Source organism: Delphinus delphis, chromosome 3, assembly GCF_949987515.2.
Source record: "Delphinus delphis chromosome 3, mDelDel1.2, whole genome shotgun sequence".
Lineage (NCBI taxonomy): Eukaryota > Metazoa > Chordata > Mammalia > Artiodactyla > Delphinidae > Delphinus > Delphinus delphis.
The window spans coordinates 109,313,918-109,330,346 of record NC_082685.1 but is presented as its reverse complement, the minus strand read 5'-3'; the positions used below and the strand labels follow the sequence as shown (position 1 = coordinate 109,330,346).

Below are 16,429 nucleotides of genomic sequence, written 5' to 3'. Positions count from 1 at the left end.
AATTTTTTCTAAAGGTTATAAATACCTACTGCAAAAAAAGTTAAAACATAGTTGTGTGTAAGGAAAAAAGTACAAGTCCTTCCCCTCAAATCCTTAAGAATTTTTTGATGTACAGATCTACACATAAACATACATATTTCTATGTATTTGTTTAATATAACTTGTATTTATTCTTTCAACTGATTTTTATTGAATGCCTATTTGAGGTATTTTACGTACTGTAAGGAATTAAACAGACAAAAATTCCTGCCCTTCTGGAGTTTACAGTCTAATAGGGGGAGGTGTACAATAAAATAGTGTTTAAAGGTGATGAGTACTATACAGAAAGGCAGGGAAGAGGTGAATTTTTAAGTAGAGCGGTGAGGGAAGGCCACACTGAGAATGTGGCAGTTGAACAAAGATTTGAACGAAGATTGAAGGAGTTAAGGGGGAAAACCACATGGACGTGTGAAGGAACAGTTTCAGGCAGAGACAACAGTAAGTACAACATATCTTAAGTGCTTGGTGTGTTTAAAGAACATCAAGGAGTCTGGGTGCTGGGACAGAGTAACTAAGAATATTAGGAGGTGTGCTCAGAGATGAAAGGAGATGGAAGGCAGGTTGTGTAGGGACTTGTAGACCCTTTACGAACTTGGGCTGCTTCTCTCAGTGAGTTGGGAAATGTTGGAGGATTTGTAAGCACAGTAATCCAGTTATGTGACGCACATTTTAAAAAGGATTCCTTTGGCTACTCCGTTAAGAATACCCTATAGGGCACAGGGATAGAGGTGGGAGACCAGATGGAAAGCTAATGGGAAAGTCATTCCCATTAGTAGGTGCATAATAATCTGGATGTACTGAAATTTATTTAAGTAATACCTTATTGATGTTCAATTAGGTTGTGTCTAATTTTTTAAGAGGGAAGAGATATGGGGATATATGTATATGTATAGCTGATTGACTTTGTTATAAAGCAGACGCTACTAGAAAAGATTTTTCAACTCACTTTCTGGTATACACGTCTTTAACAAGCATTTTGGAGTATTTCTGGGTCAAAGGGGATGAGCATTTTACACTTTGAAAATAGTTGCTCTGTTGCTCTCCAAAAAAGGGTCATCCACCGTCAGAAAATGCCCTTCGTACCCTAAGTATTTGTAAACTTCTGTATTTTTCCAAAGGGTAATTTTGGGAGATAACGATCTAAATTATTATTTCAAAAATCATAAACTAAATTTTATTTAACTTAATGTTTGTTTTTAATAAGGAATAATAACTTTAATGAAGGTGTATATTCTGTTTTTTTAGGTTCTCAAAGTTTTTCTGGCATCATTAACTTGGAAAAGCCTGTGATTTGCTCTTTGGCTGCCATAATAAGATATCTGAAAGAATTTAACTTGGAAAAGGTGCTTTCCAAACCCAAGTAAGTGATTTATCAAAAATAAAAAAAGGGTGGTGGTATATTAAAAAACATTTCTTAAATTGAATTTGGTAAGTACTGTTGAATTGAATTTTGTTAAGTACTAGGAAAGAAGTTTACCTGCTCTGGATAGAATATTCTGGGGCAAGAATGAGCTGTGTGGTATTGTTGCTGAAGAATATTAAAAATATTAATTGACATAAATTAAAAGAAAGCTTAAGAATTCTGTCAATTTGTATTCATGATAGGTATTGAATGTATTATAGCGTTGACCACAACACCATAATATAACACTGTGCTTTGTACTAATGCACAGTTAATTGAGAAGTAGTATTAAGAAGTGGTATTGAAAAGCATTCATAAAACTTCATCACCTTTCTTATTCTTGGTTTCAATTCTTATTTCACAGACCATAAAGTTGAAGATAAAGAGGACAGCTACTAACATAGACAGCTGTTTTAAAAATTTTTTTAACTTTTTTTACTTTTGGCTACACTGGGTATTTGTTGCTGCACTCGGGCTTTCTCTAGTTGTGGCGAGCAGGGGCTACTCTTCGTTGCAGTGCGCGGGCTTGTTGCAGAGCACGGACTCTAGGTGCACAGGCTTCAGTGGTTGTGGCGCATGGGTTCAGTAGTTGTGGCTCGCGAGCTGTAGAGTGCAGGCTCAGTAGTTGTGGCGCACGGGCTTAGTAGCTCCACGGCGTGTGGAATTTCCCGGACCAGGACTCGAACCCGTGTACCCTGCATTGGCAGGCAGATTCTTAACCACTACGCCACCAGGGAAGCCCCTTACAGACAGCTTTTTAAAAGAGTGATTAACTTTGTAGAGTTGAGAGATTTAAAAGCTGGCAATTGACATTCTAGGAAAATGCTAGTTTAAAAGCCAGTGGAATAAAAAAAGGGTAGCAGAATAATTTTCTTGCCTTTCCATATTCTACCTTCACTAGCCCCTTATCTTTGGCTCTGTGAAGAATTACCCTATATCATATAGATCCTGGATAAGTAAGCTACTTCCTCTTCTGCAGAGGTGGGGTGGACAGATAGGAGCTATCTCAGTAAAATGTCATTTAGTACCAAGATTGGGAAATCCTTGTCTATGTCTATTTTAATCCCACCCTGAAAGCAATACACTTCCAAGACTTCTACCCAATGCCCTAAGTATTTTGAGGTATTTCTACTCTCTTTAGTCGGAGAGCAAACTATTCTAAGCCCTATGTGAACCCTTGTTCGTCCTACTGTTTCTTGTGGTTCTTTCCCTGATCTCATGTGAGGTCCTCCGCATATTTAAGGATCAGTGCTTGGCCAAAGACTTTGATGGGACCCTTCTGCATCTCTCTGTATGCAGCTCTGTCGTCTCTGACATTCTGTCTCACAACTTCTACTTTCCTCGGTCTGTCCAAAGAGTTAGTCATAGTGTTTACCTCTTTTGTTTTTCTTCTCTCAGGGATCACAGTTCTATGCTGCCTGATGTCCAACTGCCTGAAAACAGTTTTAAATGTATATATATATGTATATATATATATACACACACACACATATATATAGTATGTATATATATATTTGTATAATTTTCTAGTTGTGGTTAAAGGACAGTACTCATGCATTTAATCTTTTACGAATGAAAGCAGAAGTGAGGTGCCATGACTGAACACCATAAAAAAACAACAGAAGAGGGAGATGTGTAAAGTAACATCAGCTATCCTAAAAAATGTCTGTGTTCTGAAACTTCTGGAAAACTAATTTTCACTTAAAAATTAGCAATGGGAAAAGAACCAAATTGGAATCCCGTATAAAATTATAATAAAAAAGAACAAGGAGCAGGATAATGTCCTTACAGAAAGTGAACGCATGCCAGAAAGACATGCCCACAAATTATTATTGTTGTCTGAAATATTAATGAAGTATTTTCCCATGTTACTTGGAAGATTTCTCTGGAAGTTCACACAGGATGAATGCTAGCCAGGCATTGTTTATAAGGTTTATTTCAAAGCACGTAAAATTTGTTTTTTTCCCAAAGGATAAATAATTTAGAATTGCTTGATCAGTGATCATATACTGTCGAATTCCTAAGGATGCTGGCAGATATAACCCTGACTTCAAAAGTATATATATAATTCCTAACTATAACCTACTACTTCAAAATGAGCTAAAAGGAAATGATGCTAAATGTGAAAGGACAAATGAGAATAGATGAGAAATAGGAAAGATTTGAAATGAGGTGATAGGATTTGAGAATGAACTATATATTAAAGAAAAAGATCAATTTAGGAATAAAGAGTAAACTAGAAGGAATACAAAAGTAAATAAATACAACAGAGATACTTTTAAGAGAAACAGAATCTGAAAAGAGAGATGCAAGAAAAGATTAACATGGCAAACCTGATGAGACAACTATCCTTAGGAAACCCTACATGCAAGCTTGACCCTTGACCGGCATCGGAGACCTTGCCTTTGGGGAGGGTTTCCAGCATTCTCTGGTAAGAATGGCTCACTGTGCCTAAACGGTTTCTGCAGACAGTATGGTTTATGCTGAACACCTACTTGTTTTCTGGGAGCTGGAATTTTGGTACACGGTGGGGAAGAGGTGCCTATGTGAATGCAGCCCCCCGTGAAAACCCTGGGTGCTGAGTCTCCAATGAGCTTCTCTGGTAGATATTTCACACATGTTGCCACAACTCATTGCTGGGGAAATTAAGTACATCTTGTGTGACTTTACCAGGAGAGGACTCTTGGAAGCTTGCCCTTGGTTTCCTCTGGACTTTGCCTTATGTACCTTTTCCCTTTTCTGATTTTGCTTTGTATCCTTTCACAGTAATAAATCATAGCTGTGAGTATGACTGTATGCTGAGTCCTGTGTAATCTCCTAGTGAATCGTTGGGGATCTGTTATACACCCTTCTTCTTATTTTCTTCTTTCATATGCATACTGGCAGCATTTAGGAATGCAAAGATATTTGTTTTAATTGCAAATAAATTAGAAGTGAATCTACAATAAAACTGAATTTTTGTCGTATGATACAATTTATAATTCATAAATTAACCATCAAAAGGTTAGACAAATGGTGAACGTATGAACTCTGAAAACTACATAGAGAACTATTCTCCACTATAAATTTCATATGTAATGTGGTAGGGCGTCTTTTTTTTTTTTTGGTCTGTTTTCATTTTCAAATAATATTAATAGTATTTAAATAGAATCTTTGTAAGGGGTTGATCTTTCACATAAGGTCTACACCTTTGCTGCCTTTGTCTAAATCAGAAAGATTGGTTTTGGTTTTTGTTTTTGTTTTTTTTAAGTAGTATAGGAATGATGTAGAATCTTAAATTTCTTTGGCAATTTTCAGCAAGAACATTTTTCTCCCATTATAAAACTTGAGGGGATAAAAAGCATCCTTTGTATTATTGTTGTCTGAAATATTAATGAAGTATTTTCCCATGTTACTTGGAAGATTTCTCTGGAAGTTCACACAGGATGAATGCTAGCCAGGCATTGTTTATAAGGTTTATTTCAAAGCACATAAAATTTGGTTTTTTCCAAAAGGATAAATAATTTAGAATTGCTTGATCAGTGATCATATACTGTCGAATTCCTAAGGATGCTGGCAGATATAACCCTGACTTCAAAAGTATATATATAATTCCTAATAGAAATAGACACTGACAGAAGGAAATTTCTTTTGTATTTGTAAGGAAGAGTCAGAACTCCAGAGTACATTATCATCCAAACATATGGGAAACCTGAAGCATAGTCAGTTCTTACAGTTGCTTGGTAATTATCATTCCATAGGAATCAGTCTAACTTAATATTGCCCAGTGGTTGATCTCTTTTATTAAGATCAGTGCAGATGTCAATGCTGCTGAATTGTGGGTCCTTGATGCCAACTAAGCATCCTTCGAGAGTCTGTCTTATTAAGGTACTCAAGTGTTCATTAATCACCCCTAGGGTGTAGGTTAAACCTGTCAAGAACAGGGGAAGTAAATGACTTTTCTTTAAACACATAGGAACTGGTTAGATAGCAACTCAGAGTCCAGGCTAGCAATACTTCCAACTTGTATCTTTGACCATGAAGGTGTGTGAACATCTGTCAGCTGTACAGCAAATCACTGCCTAATTGTTTCTTCCTGAAAATAATGTTTTACATTTTATTACTGTCTCTGGGTGTTTCACATACATTTCTGGGCTTTATGACTCAAAGGAAACCAAACAAACCCAAACTGGCCTCCCCACAGAAAGATGGCAGACCTTTGCTGAGCATATACTTTCTGCTAGGCTCTGCAGGTGCTGCAAAATGTATAAGACACAGAGAACCCATGCCTCCACGGAGCTTAGATCTATTAATGAGGATAGCAGAAGAAGATAAATTACTGTAATGCAAGGCAAATCAAGTTAACAGTTGTAAGAAGGAGAGAATGGCCTACCCACACCTACTATCAGTGTTGGAGTTGCTTCCCTCTAAAAATCATTAACAAGTCATCCTTTGGAAGCTAGGTCAAACCTGTTGCAGGTAAATTACACTGCCAGGGGACAGTGTTCAGTTACTAGGCAACATTCCTAATATGCAGTAAGTTATTTCTTTTTCAGGGCTCTGGAACCTTAGTTGTGGGAGTCATCTAGAAGTGGAGGCATCTCTCAATGAGCACTGGCTCCTTGGGCTCTGATTTTAGGCTCTAGATTCCTGGATGAAAGCTTGCTTCTATAACTGGCTTAAGAAACTGGATTTTATTTACATCTTATTATGGCCATGATGAGTGGGGTTAGTTTTATGATGCAAACACTCATGCTTTCCTTCCAAATAGTTTAGTGACTTGCCGTTATTTTTCTTGCTTGGAAAAATGAGCCATCAAATCTGTAAGTGCTGTGGACAGAAATGTCAAAGGACTGGCTTATAAAGGAAATTAATTACTGGGTTAGTAATGCATTGATTAATATACTTTTTAACATGACAGGCTAATAAGGACAAAATTTGAATTGTGCATACATTTATTAATCACATTGAACTCAATAGTCAAGTTTATTTGAAATTTATTGAATTTTTAATCTAGTTTGGGATAGTTACAGGGACATATGGAGAATGTGAATTCTTTGAACTTAAGGAAGTAATTTCTACTTTTTCAGTTTTATACGCTACTAAAACATTAGCCACATTAATTTGTGGTCTTAATTATAGAGTAAATAACATTTGCACATACCAGAATGTTGATTAAAAGCTTTTAAAGTGTTTATCAGGATGATCTCATGCTAAAGAATAAGGAGGACGTTTTTAAGTATACTGACATATTTTTCTAGCAAATTGCATACCTTTTCCTGAAGAGACCACCACTTGCTCTGCCAATGATAAAAGACTATGTTTGGTTCTATTACTGGAAATATAAAAAAATTTAAAAATTGTTGGTACCATTACTTCCGTTTCTTGTTCTTGGTTTTTGGTGTGACAACAGCTGTCCTTTCACATCAGTTTACCTAACAGCGCCCAGTGTCGATAGAAGATACTCTCATAATGATGAATATTCTTTTTGGCTTTTTTGGGTTCGATTTCGTATCGCAGGAAATCATGTTACTTGAGTATTTCTAATGCCTAAATTAGTTTTTCTCTTTCTTTATGCACTTGCATCATGGCTCATATTTCATTCTTTTACAGGAATTTTAAACAGTTGTCAGGTGAAATGGAATTTATGACAATTAATGGAACAACATTAAGGAACCTGGAAATCCTTCAGAATCAGGTCAGGTAAACATAAGGCCTATTAGATTCAAAATGGTTTTGAAAAAAAATGTGGGATAAGGTAGCAGTCTGTTCTTAGGTATGCAGGTGAAAACAGTGTTGTCTTCAGCTGGCAGCTCTGCCTGACATCTACTGGTAACTGCAGTGCTCACTTTTTCTGAGGACCAAATACATGAAATACTTACTTGGGGGTTACGTTGGGAGCTATAGAGCTGTGCTTTTTAATGATTGAAGCAACACGTCCATCCTGATAATTTCTTTATCAAATATTTCTTTGGAAAGGCATCATCTTTGGAAATTAATGTAAAGTGGATTTTTTTGGTCTGCTTGGTTATGTTTTTTCTACATACTTTTAACTGATTGTTGAAATGTCTGCAGTCTTACTTCATTATCCAGCATATAAAGCAAGTTTCTCTGATACTCAGTTTGACTGTAAGATGCATAATATTTCACTTCGCAAACTTCCATCATTGTTTACTTGCCCTTTATTGATGAATGAGAAGGGTAATGAAGACATTAAAATTATTGCTTTCATGTATTAAACTATCACTTGGAAATGTGAGATATTATATTGTAAAACTAATGTTATTATAACATAAAGTCACAGAAAGAAAAAGCAGTTCCAAGTCATTTGAGTAAGTAGTGGAAAAGCTGAACCATCTGCTGTGAATCACTAGAACTGCTGTGAATTAAAGTAAATGCTGAATGTATTCTCCTGACTCCTGGATTTGTATATTGCTGTCTAGTTTCTCTCACTTGGTTTCTCCCTCTGCCAGGCTGTCCTTGTATACTGGAGTCAGCCTTCCTTTTATGCAATAACATTTTTATCATGTCATTCTGTCATCCGGAAGTTGAGTATATTTCCCGCAAGTCTTTCTCATCAACTCTGTAAACATCCCCGAGGTAGCAGACAAAAGGGCATTTCTGGGGTGAAGAAGAGCCCACAGTCAAAGCCTGCAGACACAGCCCTGGTATTCCAAGATTTCTTTACTTCTGCCACATCCTCCCTGTTCACATCCTTTACAGTGGAGTCAGTTCTGAAATCAAATTCCTAAGGCAAAAATCATCCGTCATCAGAATACCCTCTAAAATCCCTTTCTTTATCAGGACTTGGGCCCTTGTAGAAATAGAAGCTGAGAATTAGCATCTTCTGCTTGTCTTTGTGCTTGGGCTTTGTCCTCCTTTACCATAGAGCAATGGAAAGGGGTCATGAGGAGGGAGCTGGTTGCCAGGGAGAGCAAAGGTGTAACAGGACTCAGGTCTCCCCCAGCTCTCCCTCTCTTGTCTGAGCCTGCTTCTCCAATGATGCCAGGTAATTAGAGAATGATTCCCCTCCACCGTACTCTTCCTGGGACCTTTTACTGTGGTCCAGGCAGTCGGGCTCTCGTCTCAGGAAGGGATGGTGCAGTCACTGATGTGGGTTCTCCTCATAGGTCTGCTCTGCCTGCCCAGCTCCTCAGGGAGCCTTCCATGACCACTGTAGTTTCTGTGTGTGCTCTGCTTTAAACTCCTAAGGCCTGGAGAGGTTATAGCACACTTTTTATAGTTGATTTCTGCCAGGTGGCATTGTGTCCTCATTAGGAGTCTTTTCTCCCACACTTGGATGTAAGTGCCCTGAGGGAGGGACCATGTCTTAATATACCTTTGCCAGTTATTCTGTTGAGCACACAGGAGGTATTCTGTAAGTACCTGCTCATTGATTTGAAGGAAAAGGAAAGAGTAAAAAAAAAAAAAAAAAACAAAACAAAATCAGGTGAAAACAACTTTATGTTCCAAATAGAACTTAAACCTATTATTAGACATTTTATACTACAGTGAAACCTTGGTAAAATTTAATACCATCTCTAGTTAATTGTAAAATTTTTTTAATGGCTTAACTTTAAAGTGGCAAAGCATAGATAAATTTTTGCTAAGGATTTAATAAAACAGACTAAAATCAAACCCTTCAGGGGTACAGTCCTAGAGTGCAGTACAGGTTCACTTCTCTCCTTAAACTTGTACAGTGTTGTCATGAGAGTATCTGTCTTTAGAATGGCAACCCTTAGGTAGTGGGAGATACTGAACTGCCAGAGGAAAATGAAATTATCTTCACTGTGCTTTCTAAGGCAGGAAAGGATGCAGTTATATTTTTGAGATGTTTAGGATAAACACTTCAAAAGAGACTTCTCAATAATTTATTGTTAGTTAACTAAAAACTATACATAGATTATATCTTTCTTGTGTAAAATATAAGTACTTTGTGTGTGTATATAAGGATGTGTGTATGTATACATTCATTCATCTGACATTAAATGAACACCTGTTTTGAGCTCTGTTTTATGCTAGGGCGTATCATTTAAAATTGGGGTCTATGGAATAATGAGGATGCATGAACAACTAGCAGTTTTGGTACAAATACAATCATCTAGTTAATAAACCTTGTTTTCTGGTCTTTTTTAGACTGATATGAAAACCAAAGGAAGTTTATTTTGGGTTTTAGACCATACTAAAACTTCATTTGGGAGACGGAAGTTAAAGAAGTGGGTGACCCAGCCACTCCTTAAACTAAGGTAAAAGGAATTGTCTTTTGTGTGTTTAATCTGAACACTGTTTTCAGTTGGGGAAGATTTTATTTTGTATCTGGCAATAGACTATTATCGGGAAGATTTTTTTCCTTGTCCCTAACAACGAGCCTGCTTTCAGTTGGAAGACATGGGGTCTGCCCGGAGAAAGTGAGTTAACCAGTTAGTTGGGGTCATCAGTAGCATAAGGGTGTAGGGAGAGAGAGGCTGGGGCGATGGGGCACTGCCTTTTGTTGAGGGCTTTGAGGGCTGGGCTGAGGAGCTGGTAGCCAGAGGAGGTTAATCCAGTGATTCTGCACATGGGAGTGATAGGATCAGAGCTGGCTTGTGTGTGGGAGCAGACAAAGTGGTCATGGGTGGGGAACAAGTTAGCAAGTTCATGGAGAGGTTCTGAGGACCTGAGCTAAAGAAGTAACAGTAGGAATCGGAAAGAGGGCTTAGATGTGAGATGTTTAAGAAGGTAGGATGAGTAAACTAGGTGTGCTTTCAGGGAAGGTAGGTGAGTCTGGTGCCTAAAACACAGTGGTTTCCAAGCTTGTCTGCACATTGGAATCACCTGGGTAGCTTTGAAATACTTAACGCCTGTATCCAGCCCCCAGATATTGTGATTTCAGTGGCCTCCAGTGTGGCCTGGGAGTTGGAATTTTTAAAAGCTCCCAGATGATTCTGACATGCAGATAGATTTGGGAGCTGTGACCTATGCCTGTCACATAGTAGGAGTCCAAATAATGTTGACTGACGGACTGAATGAATGAATGCTATTATTTATTGTGCTTTTACTATGTACCAGTATTTAATATTCAGAATCATCCTCTGAGGGTGGGTCCTTGAGATGAGTAAACAGATTCAGAGAGCTTCAGTAACTTGCTTGATGTTTCACAGCTGGTAGAGCCTAGATTTAAAATCAGCATTGAATCCATCTTGAACAGCTTCCCATATGGACGGACCAGAGAGAGTGTAGTGCTGGTGCTGTTAGTGGGCTCTGTCAACTGAGTCAGCCCCACTAAGGCTGCAGCTCACCACCCCCTAGCCAGCCCACCGTGTTCTCACCTTTGCAGTGGTACGGTACCTCCTCACAGGGCTGCGGTAAGGAATAGAATGAGGCAGTAATCTTCACTGCCAGTTTTGAGCTCTTTATCATACAGCCAGCACTATGCTAGGGGCTTTACGTGCATCGTCTCTTAAACTGCACAGCAGCCTCACTAATGGCTGCATCTTATGCTGTGCTTAGTAAATAGCCATCTTTGGCAAAGGATAGCAGATGCTGTTACTGTTAGTCCTAAGCTTTAAGATACTGTTCTGATGATGATTGGCTACTAAATCACTTCAGCTTTTAGTGGGTCATTACGGTTTCTTTTCTTGACCATAAAGACCTTCGGACAGGGGTAACTGACTAGGTAAAGAAGGAATTCTGAAAATGGAAGTATCTACTTTGGTTCAGTATTCGAACAAGATAAAGATACCTCATGGAGCAAAAGCAGACAAGATCGCTTTCTGTAGATAGTGTGCGGACAGCAATATAAGGGGTGTTGCCTTCTGGTTGATAGAAAGGCATCTAAAGCATCCACATTACTATTTTTATTTTATTTGGTTGGTTGAAATATTCAACAGAAACAGACTTGCTAGCAGACTTTTACATGCAAATTAAATTTTTTATTTCTGTTGTTAAATTTGTTTTGTATAAACAGGATTAATTTGAGATAAATTCAGTAGATCATGTTGTATGCTCTTTGGGGGTTGATCATGTACTCTTTGGGACCCTCCTTTCCCAAAAGGGCTGAGAGAAGGTACTCCATGCATTGAACTCCAGTGCTTTCAAGTATGAACTTTAGACCAGCCTAAAACATATATAGCTGAAAACAGGCACACAAAACTTCTTCCTTTGCCATTTTTATTTTAAGTCATAGTTTAAAAACTTTAAGCTTCCTAATCCATTAAAATTGAATTCAGGGACTTCCCTGGTGGTCCAGTGGTTAAGAATCTGCCTGCCAGTGCAGGGGATGAGGGTTCGATCCCTGGTCAGGGAACTGAGATCCCACATGCCATGGGGCTGAACTCGTGTGCCATAATTAGAGAGCCTGCATGCCACAACTACAAAGCCCATGCCCCACAACTAGAGAGAAGCCTGTGCACCACAACTAAGACCCGACACAGCCAAAAATAAATAAATAAATATTAATAAATAAAAATGTGCTTATAAAAAAATTGACTTCAAAAGAATTCCAGTTATATCTTAATTGCACTTGCCATGTCTTCCAAACAAATACCCAGAGAAAATCTTCAGCTGATTAGTCAGTAGTTCAGCTATATATTTATTGTTGTTGTTGTTTTAGTACTAACATTAGGTGCCATGCATCCAGGCTAATATTCTGTCTCTGACATAGGCAGCCAAAGGTTAGTTTAGAGCCTAGTTTTCGTCTATAGTGAGATCATACAGCAAATAATTGGTGACAAGGGAACTTAGCAAGATATAAGGTGGATCTCCCAAAGTTCTTCAAGAGCCATTATTTGTCAGTCATCCATGAATTCTCTTAAATCCTTTAGGACCTTTTTAACATTTTTAACCTATTTTAGCTTCCAGGGCAATCACACAGTTCATAAATTCAGGACCAAGTGTTTCAAGTTTCAGAGGATTTTCCACTCCCACTACTTTTTATTCTATAAAATGGCCTCTTTGGTGCAAATTTTTCTAGTGACTTTCTAGAAAGTACAAATGGCTTTTACCCTATACTTACTGATTCAAAGAATTCACTTGGGTTATTGAGGTCAGATGTTACTCTACTGAAACCACATTGGCCTTTATAAATAGGTTATGCTTTCTTATGTGTTGTGCCCCATACATTTTATCAGTTCTGTAATTTTAGGCAAGAAGATTCTTCAGTGTAGGTCTCTGGCTTCTTATAACCGAATGCCATGTTGGCAAGCCATTAGTCCTAAGACCTTTTAAAATTAAATTATATTGAATTCATTTTTTTCGAGATTCCATCTTTGAATTTCTTCTGCTTCTTTTAGTTGATATGGTCTTGTCAATCTTTTATACATATACCATAGGTACTTTATTGGTTTTCTCCACAAGCCCCAAAATGCAAATTCTGCTTGTAAATAGTGACTGATTGGGAGGGGGGAGGGGCAGAAAACTTTGAAAAATGTGGGATGAGTATCTAAAATGGTATTTTAGGCAAAATATTAATTTCCAAGGCAGATTTGGTCATCTCAGAAGAGTATTCAAGATTCAGTAACTTACCCTATGTTTTGAAATATTAAGCAAAGGTAAGTTCTGAGTTTTCTCCGTGAGTACCTCTTCTTCTACCTGCACCTTAAGTGTTGATGTTACCCGTGGTTCTTTCCTGGGGCATCTTCTTACTTTCAACACTACTTAGGATCTTATCTGTGGCCATGGCTTCTCCTGTAACTCATGTGCAGATGACTTTGTCTCCATTATCTCCCGCAGCTCCAGACCCACACATCCACTAGCATGTCTCTGCCTCAGGAAATGTTCAACATGAGTATGCAGAACAAATTGGAAATAAGACATTTCCTTCAGTGAGATAGTGATTTCTTGGAAATGCAGCTGTGTGTCTGTGTGTGTGTGTGTGTGTGTACATGTGTGTGCAGGTGTGCATACACACTTAAGGAACAGCAGATTATTAACCACAAAGGGAACCTGAGAAATCAGTTCCTCCCCTTCTAGTGGATGAACTATTTTGATCAATGATGAAAACATTGTCTCTCTGCAAGAAGTAGTAGTATATCATCTTGCCTTTTTGTAAAATCACTTTTTATGAAAGGCACTCAGATGAAAGCCCTTTCACGAAAGACTTTTTATTAAGGAAACTAAGCATCTCCATGCCTCTGGTGTTGCCCTTCTCTGTTTCTATCTGCATTACCCAAAGATGATTTTTTTTAAATGTATATCTGATTATGTTTTGCTCCCTACTATTTACGGTTCTCACAGCACACTAAGGTGTGATATATTTCTGGACCTTTGTACAGTCTGTTCCCTTTTTCTAAAGTAGAAACTACTCATTTTTGTCTCCCTTACTTGCTGGCTGCTTCTTCAGAGTTTCCTTTGCTCACTGTTCATCTTCTCTGTATCTTTCAAATGTTGGAGTTCCTGAGGCCTGAACCTTAGGAGCTCAGCTTTCTTCCTTCCCTTATCCTTCCCTCCCCTTCTCTTCTCTCCAATGAACTTACCTATGCCCATGACCATAAATATCAAAATGTCAGTGATTCTCAAATTTATATCTTTGGTCCTTACTCTCCTCTATTCTCCAGGCTTATATATTCAACTCAGGCTCCTAAACACATAGGTGTATCACAGGCATCTCAAACTTAACGTATTCAACCCTATTCCTCCTCCTGGTTCCCTGTCCCCTCCACCTAATGCGTTGCTTGGGCCAGAAACCTGGGAGTTACTCTGGACATTTCCTTTTGACAACCACATCCAATCTAATACTAAGTCCTATGCTTTTACCTCTAAAATATATCCAGAGACTGTGCATGTCTTGCCATCTTGACTGCAGTCAGTCCCACGTGGACCGCTGCAGTATCCTCCTAACTGATCTCTTTTTTGAAAATAAAAGCTGAATCATGTTACTCCTCTGCCTTAAACTCTTCACTGGCTTTCCATTGTGCTTCAAATAAAATTAAAATTCCTAAACATGGCTGTTCTGTCCAACTCTCCTCTGCATTCATGCATTCATTGTCGTCTGTTCACTCTGGCCTTCCTTTAGTTCCTGAGCATCCCAGAGCTTTTTCTCTTCCCATGGTCTCTGCATTTACTCGTCTCTCTACCTAGAATATTCTTTTCTTTCTCTTCAGTTTTTACAGAGCTAACTGCTTTATTCTTTAGGTTTTACCTTAAAGTGTTCTTCGGAGAGCTTTTCTCTGACCTCCTGATCTAAATTATGTTCTTCGTATTATTCTTGGATAGTGTATAGGACTTACTATGATTGGTATTTGTTTATCAGAGTTTGTTTAATATCTGCCCGTCTCACTCAACTGTGTGTTTCATTTATAACAAGCAATTGATAAGTATTTTTCCCCTGTGCTCATTTTTCTTCATTTGCACTTTTTAAACAAAATCTGTATTATTAGTGTCAAATACACATAATGTAAAATTTATCTTAATCATTTTTATGTGTACATGTCATTAAGTACAGTACATTCATTAAGTACATTTTAAGTGTATTAAATACGTTAGTATTGTGCAACCATCACCACAGTCCATCTTCAGAGCTCTTTTCATCTTGCAAAACTGAAACTCAGTACACGTTCATGAATAACTTCTCAGTACTCATTTCTCCTAAACTCTGGCAAACACCATGTTACTTTCCGTCTCTATGAAGTTGACTATTATAGGTACCTCATATAAGTGGAATAACACAAGGTTTGTATTTTTGTGACTATCTTACCACTTAGCATAATATCTTCAAGGTTCATTCATGTTGTAGCATATATCAGTATTCCTTTTTTTAAGTTGAGGTATAGTTGTATAGTAGATTCACAACATTATCACTGTGTTGTATACCTGAAACATATAATATTGTAAAACATAGTGATTGAATATTTTTATAGATTATATTCAATTTAAAGTTATTACAAAATAATGGCTATAATTCCGTTTGTACAATATATCCTTGTTTATTCTATACATAATAGTTTGTATCTCTTAATCTCATACCCCTATCTTGCCCCTCCACCTTTCCCTCTCCCCCTTGGTATCCACCAGTTTGTTCTCAATGTCTGTGGAGTCTATTTCTGTTTTGTTATATAAATTTGCTTGTTTTATTTTTTAAATTTCACATATAAGTTATAGAGTAGAATATTTGTCTTTCTCTTTCTGACTTATTTCACAAGCATAATACTCTCTAGGTCCATCCACATTCTTGCAAATGGCAGAATTTTATTCTTTTTTATGGCTGAAGAATATTCCATTGTATAAATATACTAGATCTTCTTTATCGATTCATCTATTGATGGACATTTAGGTTGCTTCCATTTCTTGGCTATTGTAAATAATTCTGCAATGAACATTGGGGTGTATGTATCTTTGTGAATTAGTGTTTTTGTTTTCTTTAGATATATACCCAGCAGGAGAATCGCTGGATCATATGGTAGTTCTACTTTTAGTTTTTTGAGAAACCTCCATGCTCTTTTCCATAGTGGCTGCACCAATTTACAGTCTCGCCAACAGTGTATTAGGGTTCCCTTTTTCCATATCCTCTCCAGCATTTGTTATTTGTAGACCTTTTGATGATAACGATTTTGACAGGTGTGAGGTGATATCCCCTTGTACTTTTGATTTGTGTTTCTCTGGTGATGAGTGACGTTGTTCATCTTTTCATGCGTCTGTTGGCCATCTGTATATCTTCTTTGGAAAAATGTCTGTTCAGGTCTTCTGCCCACTTTGGAATCCGGTTGTTTTTATTTTATTTTTTTTGATATTGAGCTGTATGAGCTGTTTTTATATTTTGGATATTAGCTCCTTATTGGTCATATCATTTGCAAATATTTTCTCCCGTTCAGTAGGTTGTCTTCTAATTTTGTTGATGGTTTCCTTTGCTGTGCGAAAGCTTTTAGGTTTAATTAGGCACCATTTGTTTATTTTTGCTTTTATTTCTTTTGCCTTAGGAGACAGATCCAAAACAATATTGCTACAATTTATGTCAAAGAGTGTTCTGCCTATGTCCTCTTTTAGGAGTTTTACGGTTTCAGGCCTTTCATTTAAGTCTTTAATCCATTTTGAGTT

The 16,429-nt window shown here is 37.5% G+C and overlaps 1 protein-coding gene across 1 annotated transcript in view; it reads left to right on the top strand.

The window, feature by feature from the left end:
- The window catches only part of MSH3 (mutS homolog 3), a 180,989-nt gene that overhangs the window by 59,488 nt on the left and 105,072 nt on the right, over positions 1–16,429 (top strand). Inside the window, exons 10-12 of the mRNA XM_060009221.1 lie at positions 1,285–1,399; positions 7,034–7,118; positions 9,557–9,666. Of these exons, the coding sequence (XP_059865204.1) occupies positions 1,285–1,399; positions 7,034–7,118; positions 9,557–9,666 (310 nt within the window). The remainder of the gene's footprint in view (positions 1–1,284; positions 1,400–7,033; positions 7,119–9,556; positions 9,667–16,429) is intronic.